This window comes from Coloeus monedula (genome assembly GCF_965178545.1).
Source record: "Coloeus monedula genome assembly, chromosome: 6".
Taxonomy (NCBI): domain Eukaryota; kingdom Metazoa; phylum Chordata; class Aves; order Passeriformes; family Corvidae; genus Coloeus; species Coloeus monedula.
This window is the reverse complement of record NC_138786.1, coordinates 44,054,121-44,071,132: the sequence shown is the minus strand read 5'-3', so window position 1 is coordinate 44,071,132 and position 17,012 is coordinate 44,054,121. Positions and strand designations below refer to the sequence as shown.

Here is a 17,012-nt window from a genome sequence, read left to right as displayed (position 1 = left end):
TCTTTTGGTTTCTTCAATGTAGTCTTCATTTCCAACATACTGATTTTTGTACTGTGTTGGTGGATTTGGAAGACAGAGTCTGCTTGTTTTCTGCAAATAAATCTCTGACCCAGGCAGCCTGCAGGTGGATGGCTACAGGCCAGTAAATTATAGATACACAGAGCATATCTGTAGGATATGTGCCTCCTGTGTGTGGGTATGTGTACAAAACACTATGGAACTTCCAGTGCTGTAGATTTTGGCATATCTGCTGCTGTCTCCAGTCCCTCATCAGAAGGGCTCACCAGTCTGATTAGACAATGACAGCCTTAACATATGAAGCCTTTTGGGAAACACAGAATAAATTTCTCTGGGGAAAAAAAAATTGCATAGGAAATTGATGGGCTGATAGGAAGGGAAAACTGGTAGCTGCACCTGGGAAGAAACACAGGATGTGTCAAGCCAGGGAGTAAGGATTAAGCCCTACAGACCATTGCAAGAGGCTGTATTCTGGGCTTCAGGCTAATTGCTGAGTGTTTGGGTCTCACAGTTTTGAGTAGTTCAAGGAGCAGCTTGGGCTATGATCCCAATCAGCTGCCTGGCCTCCAGCACCCAACCTGCCTGGTGCCAGAGCCCCACTAATGGACATCCTTAACAGGAACGAGGGCAATGGTATGAGGATACAGCAACAGCTGTCAGGAAAGCATAATTATAATCCTCAAGGCTTTGAAGTCTCAGTAAAATCAGATCGTAAGGGTGCTCCTCATTTCACTGAAAAGAGAAAAATGCTTTCTTTCTTCACAGTGCTTCCTAGTCATTCCTTGTCAGAAAAGACATTTTCCTTACAAATCTTACATTCTCTGAGAGCAGCTGAGTGACCAAAACACCACCGCAGAGCTGTGCTCAAAAGCACAGACTCAGGACCTTGCCTTGAGTTTTGAGGAACTTCAATACTTGAGCCTTGGATCTCCCTGGAGCAGGCCAGAAGAGAGTCCTGCACTCACACCAGAGAAAAGCATCATGTTTCTGGTGCGGAAAAAAAGAAGTTTTTTGGCCATGTTCTGGGACAAGCAACATTTTCATAGAGATAAAAGAGGATCTTCTCTTGAATGTTAAGTAAATGCCTCTTCAGGGCAGATAAACAGGTTTTTTTGCCCCCTATCATTTAAATTAAGCCTTCTGGGAGATCTAGAGAACTAAGGGTATCTAAGCTTGTCGGCAATAAGATGAATAGTGGGCAGTTTTTATCCCTGAACTTGCAATGGTTTCTTTTGCATTACATAAAATTCAAATGGGTTTTGGATCCACAGCTGTCATTGCCATCACTTAGAATAATTCCTTATGTATACATACATGTCTACAGCCAGTGTCTGTAAGCTACCTCAGTCAGGACAAGTCCAGTGACAGCTCCTGTTTTTTAAATGAAGTTTTTTTAACCAAAAGTCCAAAAGAAATCACTTTTGGAAGGGGGGCACGAAGTGTTAGCCAGCCTGCTAGTGTTTCAAGCCAGCCTGGAAAATCCTGAAGAGGGAGTGAGGGAATCACATTCACACTGTCTTTTTTTAAAGTGCTCAGATGCAGATGAGATTCAGGTCTTGGATTCAACTGTGAATCAGAGTTAAGTGGCAATAAGACCTTGCCAAATGGTTCTCACATGATATTTAGCCTCAAAGAGGATATGATTTTCAGCCTCTGAGTACACCAAAAACAAAGGCTTCAGAAGGACTCTGTAGAATACTGCCCCTGATTCAGGACCAAGACCAAAGTAATATCTCTAGATATTGGGATTTGATTCTGACCCATATGAAATCTGAAAACTTCTGATTTGCAGGGAAATAGTCTCTGCTGCCCTTGTCTTGGCTATTGCACAGCAGGTTCATAGTGATGTGTATCATATCTCAAGCTGCAGCAGTGAGTTCAGTAACCTTTACATTACTAGACCATGGCACTGAGGGTGATAGAAGGCCATATTTGGCAGAAACTCAAGAGCTTTAAAAGCTACACATTATCAGAGCAACAAAAAGAAGACTGTGCTGGGTTAGGTCATTTAATTTTCAGTCTGCTGTAAAAGGGATCAGGCAAGGCAGAAGGCAGCGACCTGTCAACTGAAGAGGATGAAGCAATTTCAAATGAGCCCAATTATAAAAAAAAAGCCAACATTAAGTTATAAAAAAATCCAAAGCCACACACTAGAAAATGCAAGCTAGATAATCTGGATCTTTTCGCTCCACAATGTACATATTTAAATACCAGATCTTGGCATATGGCCAGAACTCTGACTTGGCTGGTGAAGTGTAAAGGCAAACATATCTGCTCAGCCAAGCCAGCATTACTGGATTTTGATAAGCCGGCTCAGATTGCCTTAGTGCTCCAGAGCAGAATGGGCTGAGTGAGTGCTTTGATACCGGCTGGATTGCAGACACTGGGTGCACTGAGAATGCAGACAATAAGATAGAAAAAGAAAATAAGAAGTCCCATAAACATGCTATTTTCCTTCTTATTATGATGGAATGAGTTCAGTTTATGCAAAAAGGACCTGCATATTCCTCCTCCTTCTGGCAATTCTGTACACCAGCACCTCTGAGAGCAGGGAAACTCAAAATCTGGAAGTGCAGATTTCATCAACAAGGACCATCTGGGAGACTTACTTTTACATATAATCAAGCTAACTTTTATTCTCAACGTCATAGTAATTCCCAAGAAAAGAATCAGATTTCAGTGGCTTATGTGGTCCATCTCCCTATGCAAGAGGAATAGGGTGCAACAAAAGATACTGGGCGAAATTTGCAAGAATGTCTAGTAGTTTAGGAGAGAATCTTCAGCAGATTTTCAGTGAACCATATTATTTTACACAGCAGATATTCAAATGTCTGTAGGCATTTATATCTGCCAACTGTAATGCTTAGCAGGATTTTCAAAGGCAAGTCATTTTTACAAATCCAGTTTGTACCTGTTTGTAGCATTAGATTTCTAACTGTGTCAGGAAGGAGATATTTTTAGTCTGGAAATGTTGCTCTACAGCACTATGAAATTTCATGCTAAACATCCTGTTTTACCAAATTTCTACTCAAACTTTGATTTTTCCACTGGCAGCAAAAGCTGAAAATATTGCTGTTACAATCTCTAACTGCTGAAATTATTGTGATTTTTGAAACAAAAATTTACAAGAGGAGGAGTCTGATAAAGACCTCATTTTGTCCTTTAATTGAAATACATGGCAATCAGAATATAAATTTTAAAAAAAGAAGTCTTCACATGTTAGTGAAGCTTTAATGAAGTGACTTCATTCATTTGCATATCAGTTGTGGTACCTTTGTCCTTTTAACGTGGTCCTATTAATCTCATGCCTTGCTTTCATTAAAATCACTGTGCTGGCATTTCATTACTATGTTTATTTACACTCTCAGTACCCACAGTGTTTATACTTCACAATCTAGTAATATTTGGACTGCTTACTGCTTTCCTTTTTTTTTTTTTTTCCTTTTGGGAGTAGAAAAACTCATAGAAATCTGTGAAAAAGAGACAGGAAGTAGGCTGAGCTACCTGTTACCATCAGTCTGTGTCACCGCCATCACAGGAAGTCAAGAGTATGGGTGGAAGTTCCCAGCTACAACAATCTCAGGTTACAGCAGGACCAAGTTCTACTAAAAATGCAGGTACAGCATGACAAATTGAAAAGAAATGTGAAAGCACTAGCCTTGGGTGAATTTTAATGTTATTATTGTATTAATCAAATGGCTTCAGGAAATTAGAAACAGAACATTTATAATACTTTCTTGGTATTTTTTGTAAGGAAAAAAAAAATCATCCAAATAAAACAAAGCAAAAACAAACAAAACAAAGCCAAACAAAAGAATCCCCTCAAACTATTTATATGTTTCACTTTTAAAGACAAAAATTCTAACCAAACGTCCTCTTTTTCTTTTAAATGTACACAGAAATTCGATGATGTCTGTTCTCTATTATAGAAATGCTTAACTCATGGCAAGCCTCAAAAAAGAAGACTTGAAAAAGCCTGTAAGAAATAAAATAGACTGCAGTTGCCTGCTGGATATCACATCATATATCTCACCAGAAAGAAAAGCCATCAATTTATCAAAATGTATCTGAAAGGGAGAAATCGAGTCAGTTCCACATGGCCAGTCCTTCTGACTCTTTAATGGATACATTTTGAAGCATCACTGCAGATAACAAGGCAAGAATTACTACTAATTTTGTTATGTTAAAACTACGTTTTGGTGCTTCCCAATTTCTTTGGGCTCACAGGAAACAAAATTAGTATAAACACATTACCATGTTAACTGTACTTAAAATCCCATGGACAAATGTATCCCTTAACATCCATCTTCAGACTAATTAAGATTAAACTTTGCTAATAACAAAGTTTCGCGATTTTTGTTTCGCTTTTGTTTCTCTTCTGTTTTCAAATGTTCACCCTCTCCACTTCATAAATCTTCATTATTTGTCACACTTCATATTGATTTTTTTTTCCTACTGTGTCAGTAAAGTAACATCTACAAATATGTGAACTATTAATTAGCTGGGATCACTTTCAGAAAGTTTGCCTTTCCATGCGAACAACTTTATATAAACCAAATAGTGACTACATTTCTGTGTTTTGCTGTTGCCAAGTCCATGGGATCTGATGCTTGGCTGTATAATTTCTTATTTTATATACAGTGTATATATACGAGTGTATATATATACACATATACACACACATATATACATATATAATTATATATGTATACATTCACACACATATAAAATATATGTATGCATTGTTTTTTGCAAATGAAATCAGAAAGCAAGCAAAACACGACTGACCTGACTTACCTGTACTGGGCTCACAGTCAATGAAATCTTCATCATCACTGGAACATTCAGCTGATGAAACGATGTCATCTGTTGTCTGGCATGTGAAGCAAAGGAACAAAAGAAAAAAAGTAAGATATTTGCACGTCAAGAAGCTATTACAGAGGCAGCTAAATATCCAAGGGAAAAAAAAAGTTTCATAATTGTAACTTTTAAAATATTTAAGCTGTACCGAGTGCTCCATATATGCCTGTGTAAATATGTCATCCACTGAGTTGGAGTCTCCTGTTGGAGGAACAGTGCTTATCCCATACTGTTGAATATTTCAGGTGAGCACAGGTGCTGTGCACATGCTGGACTCTTTAAGGCAGCAAGTGGGTCACACTGATGCTGTTGAATGAAGTACAGTGGGCTACAAAGCCTGCTTGGCTGGCAAAGTGCTCTCCAACAGCCACTGTAGATGTGTCTGCTGGGAAGAGGCTGGGCTCCTCCCATGAGTACCAGTACCATGTAGGGCCAGCAAGAAGGCACTTCCTCAGAGACTTACCATGTGAGGCATGTTCAGACTGAACATGCTTTCTGCAAAGAAAAATATACAAGATAGACCCAGATAATACACATCACTCAGCCAGCACTCTTTGCTGTGCCTGATGCACCACTCTGAGAAAGATGTAATTACTGCTCTGTTAATGCACCTCTTGGGCTGGGAATCTGGTGTTTACCCAGACAGTAACTATCTGTGCAACTCACTGGTTGCATGATGAAGAACTGCTGCAAGTGTCAGGTGTGTCCAACATGCAACCTCACCTCCTTGCTTAGCAAGTGAACAGGGATGTGGATGCAACTAAGTTGACCAGCTGGAAAGCCTGGTTCTGAAAGGGTTAAACCAAATTGTGACCATTCACAACCATTAGAGGTTTCATCATATTCCTTTGCATTTCCAGCTGGAGATATTTTCTTCTTCTTTTTAAAAATTTTTTTAAATTAATTTTTAATTTTTTTTTAAAAAACTTTTTCTTTCTGTGTGTGTACTGTTCTAATTAATGAGCAGCGTGTACTGCAGCATGTCAGAGAGACGTGTACTGGTGCCTCTTCCCAGCAGCATCTCCTGCCTGTAATTGCTGCAATTAGCTGAATTAGTAATGCAGACCATTAGGGAGAGCCTGTGGCAGCCTCTGGACACAGGTTGTAATGTTCCTGCACACAATACAAAATTACCCCAGCTCAGCAGCATTGGCTCACCCACGGCTTCTGATGAAACTGTGTCCCTTAACAACTTTTCCTTGCAGAGAGCTGCCTATTCTGCTGAGCAGTAGGATCAGTGGGATGACTCCTGAAACAAAACAACTGAAATGCTCCTCACCAGGCAGGCAGCATTGTTGAACTCAGGAACAGGACAGCTGAACTTCAGTACTCTAGGTGAATATTTCTGGGAACCTTACATCTCAACAAGGCTTTCAAATCTTTATTCCTGAAAAGACTCTCCAGCTTTAAATAAGGTCTCCTTTACATTCTTATGTCTGCTGTGGCTGTCTCCAACATGTTCCCTCTTCCCTTCACATGACAGTTCTGAGGACTCAGCCTTTTCTTTAGCCTCTTGTGCTCCTAGCACTATGAAATACCTCTGACCCCTGCCAGAAGTTCCTTGCTCTCCCTCTCTCTGTTTGTATTTGGGCTAAGGGGAAAAAAAGAGAACCAAGAAGTCAGTCAGAAAGATCAGGTTGAACCTAACATTCCTTTAGTCTTGATTTCAGTGGTTTAGATTGAGCCAAGAAAGCAAAACAGGATAGGTCAGTTGCAAGTAAAAATAATAAAAATAGAGTATCTGTAAGAAAACCAGTCATGAAGTATTTTATGTGTTACTCAGTCATACCCAGCATGGTCACTTGGCAATGTTTTGTGGGATGCTATCTTGCAGTAGTTTCATGCTTAAATACTTTCATTAAATACTTTTACAATCTTGCTTCCATGGGGAGTAAAAAAAGGAACTGGAGGTAATGTTCCTGCCTTACATGTCAAGGTCATTTTTTTAACATCTCCTTTCAGTCATAGAAAGTGAAAGAATTCTGTTGAAATCCTGGTGACTTCTCTTAAGACAAGCTGGCTTTAAAATTTTGTCTGCTCAGTGAGGGGACAAGAAAGGAGGAATGCACGAAATAAAAATTTACTTTTTTCAATTCTTCTGGTGTTGTCACATATATTTTAGAAAGTATTACTTATCCCCAGAAACTTTACAACTTATACAGTGATCTCATCCGCAAACAGTGAAACACAGCTGTCCCTGGGTAAAAAGATGGCAGTTTTCAATTGCACCAATGTTAAGTAATTTAGCACAATTTAGTAAACAAGGCTATACCGCTAGAAATTTTTAAGCAGGTGAAATGTAGTTAATGAAACTGGAGGTTTATACTGTAGTTGTCTAAGGTTAAAGATAGCACTGTGAATAAAGAAAAAACTATCCGTCAGTACTAGAAGACCTTGCTCAGAGAGTGCTAAAACCCTGGCAACTGGTTTTGATTTCCAGGTTAAATTTAGATCATGTGGATTTTGCTCTTATTTTAAGATCTGACAATTCACACTTCTCATAGAAAAACAGTGATGATTTGCTCCAGTAGGAAATAAACATAAAAATTATAACAAGGTGGTGTTGTCACTTATCAGCTGCTATACCTATCCGATTACCCACTTACTTGCTCAGATCTAAGGGCTTCATGCAACATTAACGTGGAATCAAATCCAATTGAATTGACAATGTGATTCAGTATTTGTAAAGAACAAGGAGTTCCTTTAAAACTATTTTTTCCTCTTGCATATTAGGGGCATCATATGAAACCAGGAAGGTAGCAAGGGCTTTTTTTTTTTTTTTTTTAAATTGGACACATCCTTGCAACAGGATACTGGTAGGTAATAAAAGTTTAGAGTATTTTGGAACTGATCAGCCAAATTAAAGGTAAAAACATCCTTCCAGAGCTATTGATTACCCTATACCTAGTTTGGGAAGTCCCTGTACCACAACCTGAAAAGTCATGAAACCTAGCCCTTGTTCCTCTTCTTGTTCAATTTCCCATCTAATAAGCAGCTTAAGGCAGTACAAGCAACATATTCATGCTGCACTCTGATATGTGTACTAGATTTCCTGCTATAAAATCCTCTTGCAGCTTGTGTTGGTTCTGAACAGAGAAGGGCACAGTAAGCCAGACTCAGACAAAATGCAAATGTGTAATGTACAATACTCACCAACCCTGTCAACTCCAACCTCTATTTGCACTTTTTCATGACTGGTTCCACACTTGATTTTATCAATTAATCTCCATATTTTCTCCCAATCTCCACTGCATGCTATTTCACCTGATATTCTTTTTTTTTTTTTTTTTTTTTTTTCTTCTTTGTTACTGCTTTATCCCATCCTGCTGATTTTGTATATATAAAAATGAGGGTTAGCAAAAGAAAAAACCTCCAGAAGTGGTGTTAGATTTAAGTCAAGGTCATTAACAAGATCTCTAGAAACCACAGAAAAGATAAGTACACTAATCTGTCTTGCCATTTCCTATCTTGTATTTTTAATCTCAGTACTTTCCATCACAATTCATCACTAACTGATTTTCAAGTCCCACCACATATTGGTTTTCCACACACCTTCCGCTCAGATACCAACATCTGAATCATCCCAAAGGAATAAAGCTATTTTAGTGAGAAAGAAAAACAAATTCCTGACCACAGAAACAGGGTCAAGGAAACATCCAGAAGACTATTACTTCTTGTAACAGGAATCTGTACCTTTCGAGACCCTCCTGGAGCTGAGAATTTTCACTGGATGTTTATTAAACTTGCTGCTTCCCCAAGACAGGAGAGGCTAGTGAGCAGAGACTCTGGAAATCTCTCCACTAACATAATTTCTCCACATCAGGAACAGCTCACTGTGAGGCAGTAAGCAAAACTATTAGACATTTCTGGTCCCTTTTCCCCATTTTTGAAATGGTTCTCATTATACTCACCCACTGGCCCCAGGGGATGCAAGCAGATTAATTCTTTAGCGTCTGCCCAGTGATCTAGGGATAGTAAATGCTACACGTTCTTATGTACAGGCAACAGGATAGTAATGAAACTTCTCCATATGCTGTGACGGAAATGATGTTTGTGTTTTCATTGCAAAGAACATGAGAGAGAAAATATTTATCCCTTCCCGGTATTAGCTAAATTCTATATTAAAAATAATAAGTCACACTATACTATTTTAAAATATGTATTTCATTTTTAAAGAATCCCAGCTTTGAAATTACTTGGCCTGTATTAAAGGCCATAAAACTAAAGATAGGTATTATAATAACTTTCAATAAAATTTCTCTCTGGCAGGAACCCTTTTTATTCCTTCCCCTGAAAGATTTTTTATGGCATTTATATTATTATTTTTTCTCTCCCTCTCTCTAGTGTTTAATGAAATTGCTTTGGAATAAAACCAGGGTAGGAGAAAGTGCTAAACTCTGAGTCCACCCCAGAGGATTTATGGGCATATTTACCTTCAAATTCTTTCAATTTCACTGAATTGGTTCCCCATTCCTTTCCATGAATTATTAGTTCTGTAATCACCTCCTCCTAATTATTCACTCTAAGGGCCTCTTCAATCTTGACACGGTGATGGTTCTACGATCTTTGTTCATTACACTGTATGTACTGGCATGGGATATATAGTACAAAGAAATTTGGCATGGTGAGGCAAGACCTGCTCAAGATGACTCCATTCCTGTCCAGTCTTTAAATTGCCCAAAGCCCTAATTTATGTATCAGATCCATAACCCCTGCTCCTTTGTTCTACACAAAATGGCAGGTGCTGAATCTTCCTTCTCCCAATTGCAAGGTTTTTTTTGACACCTTGCTGTTTGGGTACCGCACTATTTGAGAAAGATTAAGCATGCTGGATAAAATAAGATCTGTCACAGAACAGCTTTATGAAATTATAAAAAACACACCCAGGAATGATGGAGTTCTCCTTCTAGAGGGAGAGAAAAGACAAGGAGCCATAAATTCAAACCCCAGACAAATTCCTGCAGAATTACACACTTGGCAGTTGCTTCACTCAGTAAAGTAGGATTTTAATTTTCCTACTTGCCTTTTTCCTGAAATTCTTCTGCACACTGTACACGTTACTTCCAATTCAACACCATTATTTGAAAAGCAACACTTAATGCTTTGTTGTGAGAGAAGTGTAAATCTATTTGCCACCAAGGAACCACAATTTACAGTACTTCTTGAAATACGACCATCACAAAATGCTAGGCACAAATATCTTCCCAAGAACGAAGAAATACAGTTGTATTAACCTGGGCACTGCATTTTCCTTCCACACCTAAAATGTACAGAGCTGAAAGTCAACAAACTTTTCCTAAATACAACCACTTGATTCCCTCCATTGCTTCCATACTGCTATATTTTCTATATATCTCAAATTTATTATGGAATATGGACTACGTATTTTCTTCTGTGCATAACAGCAGAGAGTATAAATGCTGTTCAGTCTTCTAGAAACCAAGATGTTTCTTGGCAAAGAATAGGCTCAAGGCATTTGCTGTCTTGCCAAAAGAAGACAGCAGATGAAGTGTCTGTCTCATTAGGTGTCATTTCTAGCTTGAATACCTCCACCTTTTGTACTTTGGTAACTGGGCTTTCTAAAGAACTTTTCATATTCTGTTCACACTATTCAATTAAATGAGAATCCTTCATCTGTCCTTTCTACACGTTGCATTTGTTTCTCGCTTTTTAATTAATCTTTATTTGCAAAATACCCTGGAGGTCATTATGGCATAGCAGACCTGAGAGACTCAGTCTGGACAAACTCAAACTACTATGTACAGATAGAAATAATCTGCATACAAATGGGAAAATATTAGAAATGTTGCAAAAATCATAATGAAGTATTACAAAAGAAGCTGCAATTTGGGACTGTATAAACTTTTAAGGAGAGTCTTGGATCTCCTAGCTTTTGCTAAAGGGTATTAATCCTCTCCATCTCATTATCACCGGACAGAATAACAGAGCCACAAATATGTTGCAAGCCCTTTACACCCCAACATACTAAAGCTGAGGTTGTGTCTGCCTCTGCAGAGGCAATGCATCAAAGAACACAAAACTAATAATTTTTCTTCATGTAGCTCATTTGAGGTAAATACAAAAACAAGAGGACCAAATCCTCTGTTTGTTTAAATTGGCATTGATTTCAACCAGACTGCATCAGCTTGCAGCAAGAGAGAGTAGCTCATTACATTTAGTTTTAGACAAGTCAATGCCAAAAGATTAAGAGTTATTTTAGTCAATTCAGAGAAGAGTCACTGAAAAGAGGAAAGAACTTGAGAGATGCATGAATAAAACAGGCTTCATAAAACTAAACATCAGAACTTGGCTCAACAAGGACTTAAGGTATGATAAATTTCTACAGGTGTCACAAAGGACATCAGGAAGAAAGAGGAAATATTTTGAGTGCTTCAAAAAGAGATGAAATTAAGAAAAAAAAAAAAGTGTTATTTTCACCAAGAAAAATATCAGTAGTGATCTTTATCAACTATGGAGAAGTCTCCTCAAGGAAATATCAGAAACTATTAGCACTGAGTTCAAGCAGCTGCCTAAGCCATCCAGGTATGAATAGCATTAGTGTATATGCCCTAGTGGGGAAGAGCTTGCTCCATCTATCCTCAGTTCAATCTAATTCACTCTAAATCAAGTCCATATTTGCACCCTCTCCATCACTATGTAATATGAACACATTACACATTTCTGTCATTGCAAAGCAGGCAGCAAAGCTATCCAGCACAGCCTTTCAGTTAGCTGTGCTCAGAACCAGAATCACAGAATATTCTGAGTTGGAAGGGACCCACAAGGATCATCAAAGTCCAACTCCTGGCCCTGCACAGGATCACACCATGTGCCTGAAAGCATTGTCCAAATGCTTCTTGAACTCTTGCTTGGTCAGGCTTGGTGCTGTGAGCACTTCCCTGGGGAGCCTGTTCCAGTGCCCAACCACCCTCTGGGTGAAGAACCTCTTCCTGATATCCAGCCTAAACCTCCACTGACACAACTTCAAGCCATTCCCTTGGGTCCTGTCACCGGGGCTGGTGTGTCACCTACCAAGAGGCTGGTAGGTAACCAGCAGGCATGTACCCTTCAACAGTAGCCCAGGAAAGTGCATCTCCTGGCTTCATGTTCCTGGCTGGATATAAAAGCTGATGTGTTGCCAAATTATAGCATTAAGTAGGGATTATGAGAGAGCTACCCCTTAACAAAATCAGCCATTTGTCCACTACTACGGCAGACAACAGATTAGGGACCAAGCAGTTAAGTAAGAGAAAGCAAAAGATAATCTTTGCAATTGTATGTCAATCCAGATTCATGGGCAGTCATGATTAAAAAGAGCTTTGAAAGCCTGAATTATTCCTTTGAAAGCCAAAAGCCCGTCTCACTAATATCGATAGTTCGTTAAGACTGTAAAGTCTGACTCTTCTGGACCAGGTTTGATGCCAAATTTCGGAGACTTTTTTCTGTGCCTGAGCTGTGGAAAGTCAACAGGGAAAAATCATGTTTCTGCCTTTTGTCTGCTGGCAGTGGGAAGGGTGATGATGTTGTGAGGCAGTGTGAGAAGAGAGAGAAAGAGAAAGGAGGGCAAAGAGGGGAGAAAGGAAAGTGGGGAGGATTAATTCATCTGTTGTTCAAGGCACCCTGACAGGGGAAAGAGAAGTATTGAACCACAGAAGCTTAACCCATCTTCAATGTACCTTCCCAAAAGCATAAGGAATGTAATTCTTCATGGTGTTCTGCTGATAAGCAAATCCTCCTAAATCCTTTCAATTTATTTCTTGGCCTGAAGAAATTACATACTATTTAGGAGCTAAATAAATAAATAAAATTTCATTTCCATGAATCTAGATTGGTTGTTTATTGATTACGTATGCCCACAGAGCCACTTGCTTTTCTATTTCTTTCCTTTCCTAACAGAACAGGCTCTTTTTGTCTTGAACTAGGAAAGCATCAACTGGCAAGTCTTTTCAAGACTATTCAGTGTAACCATTAAGATTTGCAAGAGCTTTGAACTGGGCTATAAAATACCATTTTTTTGTTTTGATACAAAAGATACAGCTTTGGTGTGAGAGGAGACTCTTTCTCCCCTCTTATCAACCAATTTCTCTTTCCACTTGAATATTCCTTCTTCCAAAGGAGTACCTTGAAGATGAAAGTCGTGTGTCTATACACTGAAGATAGAGCCTCTTGGAATAATCACACAGGAAGAATATTCACACTGGGTATACTTTTCATCATTTGATACAGCTTGTGCTCCTTCCCTATTACATTTCTATTTCTTATTGGAAGTAACTAAATAGCTTAATGCTAAAAATCAAGCCACTACAGCTGACCCCACAACAACTCCCACCCTAAAGTCAGTGAGAGCTGCTGGAAGGACAATTTGCTGAAATTCAAACACTGCTCAGGAAACTGACTTTCTGAATACAACAATCTACGCAGTGTTGTTTCCCAATCCTTGTCCAAAAGTCTTCAAATGGAAGACATTTCTTTTAGGAAATGGTCTGAAAATAGATTCAGAATGTTTTCCCCTGTGCCATTATCCCACTCAGAAGAACTAACAACCAGCTGAACACATGGGGCAGCATAAACTTCCAACTTCCTGCTGTTCTCAGCATCTGCTTAAAAAAGGACACAGGAAGCAAAAGCTGAATAAAGATTCTTATAGGTATGTAGAAAAAAGCAAGATTATTGCCCGAATTTATCATCCTGTTGGTGTGGGGTCTGGTCCCTTATGCACACATTCTAATGTATTATCTTAAACTGCCACAGAAGTAATTTTATTAATAGGCTGGGCTACGAACTACACTTGCTGAAAAATAAAATGTTACATACTTCACCAGAAGAAGGGCAGGGCAGATCACTGGGATGCAGTAACTTTTTAAACTGCCCCAGTCCAAATTGCCAAGGACATTGAATCAGAGCCCACATTTTACTTTATTTTATTTTTCTGATATTGTCATAAATTCACTATCTGACATTAGCAAAATTGCCCCCTTTCTTTGTGCTTTTGCTTATATTGCCATAAAATGGGGAGAAAACAGCTTCTCTTCCTGCTTGGCATACAATCAGAATTTTAGTAAACATTTTACATTCTCAAAGCAAAGCCTAAATACAGAAAACTCCTTTACATTTAGTAAAGAGAAGCCTATGTTTCAGAAAGTTAGAGACTCAAATGATCTGAGATGAATCAGCTGCCCTTTGAAGACTCAGCCTCTAGTAAGAGTAAATGGGTTTTTTCTTTGCGTGCTAGCTGGCACTTAATAACTGTGTCAGAAGAATATTTTTCATTTACACTTTGCTCCTTTGCTGGAAATCAATATGTCGTTTGCTGGCATTTTCTCCTGGACATCTTTATTTAGCTTGTCTTTTTTCCTCAGAGGGTAGGGAGTTGTATTTGATTTTGTTCTGTTATTGATTGGATCACTCTGAGCAAGAGATAAATAACTAAGCACAGCACAGTAGCTTTAATGACAATCTCTTAAGCCTCAAATTCTGCACACCATGTTGCACTCCCCCCTAACACATGATTCAAAAGAAACAAATCTGTAAAGTACATTACTATGTAGCAAAGAGGTAGTCACACAAGCAATTTAACTGGCATTTCTACTTACGTGATCACTTAATAAAACCATACAAGTCCCATTTCTATTAAAGCAGTACTCCTATTGCTGTAGCACCTACTGCTGGCATCTCGTAATCTCTTGCAAATGAGGCTTAATGAGAAAATAAAGATATGGGAGACCATGTCCCAGCAGACATCATTCCCAGGAGAAAACATGAGCATGTTCACATATTAAACACTGACTGCAGTACAGCCTAACACCCCACCTACAAAAGGCCAGCGAGTGCTGGTGCAGGGGCAGTGGCTGTGCCCTGGCTGCTCCGAGCAGCACCAGCCACAGCAATCCTGCCAGCATCCAATGCGAAGTGATGAGCAAGCCAGCCCTAGGGGCTGCACAGTAGTTGCCCATCTTTTTTTTTTTTTTTTTTGATTGAGGAGTTCTTTACCTCCTCCCCTGCTTCTCTCTTAATTTCCCCTACTCATTATTACATCGGCCACAAAACAGTTGGCACACAGCTGTAAAATTCATAAAGGAGAAAATACCCTGGTAGGGTCCAAACTGTAGCATTTAAAATCTAATGTGACAGGGTATGTTATTCATAAAGTAACAATAAACGTAATCACTCTGAATAAATGTGCCTTAAAACAACTTCTGCAATTATTATAAGTACCTCTGAGTGCAATAAGATAAACAACTATCTTAGAATATTCACATTAATGTGCTAGACTCTTCTTGCCAGACAAATAATCCTTTTTCTCTCCAAACATTAACCCACACTTAGAAAATGGCATTTAAATACTGTTACTCACAGGATTCACACATTAGCTCACAAGAGGAAGGCAGTTCCCACACATTTAAATGCAGAATAAACATAATGTAGAATAAATAAATGCAGAATAAATCCTGGCCCACTAAGCACAGATCAGCACCTAGAACTGCTCCCTGAATAACATTATAGAGCACAACATTTAACAAAGGAAAACAGCCACTAAATACCTATATGTAAGCACATATACAACATACGTGCAAAAAAAGGGCTATGAATGGTTTTAATTTATAAACAATAAGAAGTTTATAAACACAAATGTCACAAAGGTGGCTGTGGTAGAACTCAGATTTCCCAGGAACAGAGACAGCCTCTTAACCACAAGTTCATATTTCTTCTCTTAATATAGGATGTAAATGACTGTCATCAGCTAGTACAGAGACATCTGTTTACTCAACAAAAGGTATATATTACCATTAACATACTGACATTATCATGGTCAAAAAAATTAAGTTAAACAGTTCTAGACATTATTTCACCCAGCAATACAACCGCCAAATACCTAATGTTTAAAAATCATGCTTTTCTATCATTAACATTTTTTTTCCTTTTGAAATACGAGTAAATGAACACCTTTACTGGAGGGACAGGGAACTGACTTCATACCACAAGTTAGCAAAACACATGTAACAAAAGAGTAAACAAAGAAGTGAAATCAGTACTACCACCACCAGAGATCATGGGGGAAAATTTAAGAAGGTTAGAGGCAGAAGTTTGTCTAATCATAACTTTAACAAGGAAAAAGATCTACTCCCATCAAACATATACGCATCAGCTTAAAAAACATGCTTGATCCATCAAGTACTGATGAAACCAGGTAAACTTCTACCTCATGAGTTGTGGTACATGACAAATGGCTCCTGAGCATTAAATCTGAACTTCACTTAAACGCCACATAAAGGGGTCCAAGCTGCAAACAGTTATGCAAGAAAATTTTTCCATTGGGTAAGGCAGACTCCCATGCGCAACAAACCTGATAAACACTTATCACCGCTGGGTTTCCCAGCAGCCCCTGCCTAATCAGAACATTTGCCCTGTGAAGGATAAGAAGGCCATTTTCATTGCTTATTTATTTAGTTTTTTGGTGAGTTTGATTAACTGTAGTAAAGGCAAATCAATCTTTTGTGTTTGTGTAAAATGGAAAAAAGGAACAAAGTTAGCTTTAATGGCCCCAGAGATGCTCAGCTGGAATGCACTTACTGAGCAGAGAGCTAGACGAAGGAATTCAGGCTTTAAACACCATCAAGAACATGCTGACATCATCTATACTTCTACCTGTTTAAAGGGAAAACAACAAACCCACTCCACATACAGTGAAGAGGCTTTCTTCTTCCCTGCAATTCTGTCTATTAGCATCAACTACTACAAGGTTCTTCCTTGTGTCCTTCAGATTTCCATGGTGTAATTTGGGAGATACTAGGAAACAGATATCCAAAGGAACATTGTCAGAAGAAGAGAGGACATGAAGCTCTAAATTCATAAGAATTCTTCTTTCACTGTCAGTAAACTTGCTTCTCAACTCAGTTTTGTGGCAATGTTACATTTTTGACACCAATAACCTCTTGTAAGGACTGAAAGACACCTGAAATTCATGCCCACTATGAAATGAAGAAGCTTCTGCATAAAGAATTTGAATGAGACACATACCAGCTGAAAGTAGAACTCTGAGAAAGTTTTTCTCTCATATATTCTAATTATAGTGTTGACAACAGTGGAAATCACAAAAAAAAAACCCCCTACGCCATTTTTATGCAATACCCATT

The 17,012-nt window shown here is 38.6% G+C and overlaps 1 protein-coding gene across 7 annotated transcripts in view; it reads right to left on the bottom strand.

Moving 5' to 3' along the window:
- The window catches only part of NRXN3 (neurexin 3), a gene marked incomplete at both ends in the record, with an annotated part of 923,636 nt that overhangs the window by 30,861 nt on the left and 875,763 nt on the right, over positions 1-17,012 (bottom strand). For 4 of the 7 annotated variants that reach the window (XM_082282834.1, XM_082282835.1, XM_082282837.1 and 1 more), the window contains one exon: positions 4,807-4,891. In XM_082282834.1, coding sequence (XP_082138960.1) covers positions 4,807-4,891 — 85 coding nt within the window. The remainder of the gene's footprint in view (positions 1-4,806; positions 4,892-17,012) is intronic. The other 3 variants (XM_082282836.1, XM_082282838.1, XM_082282840.1) reach the window with 1 other exon arrangement.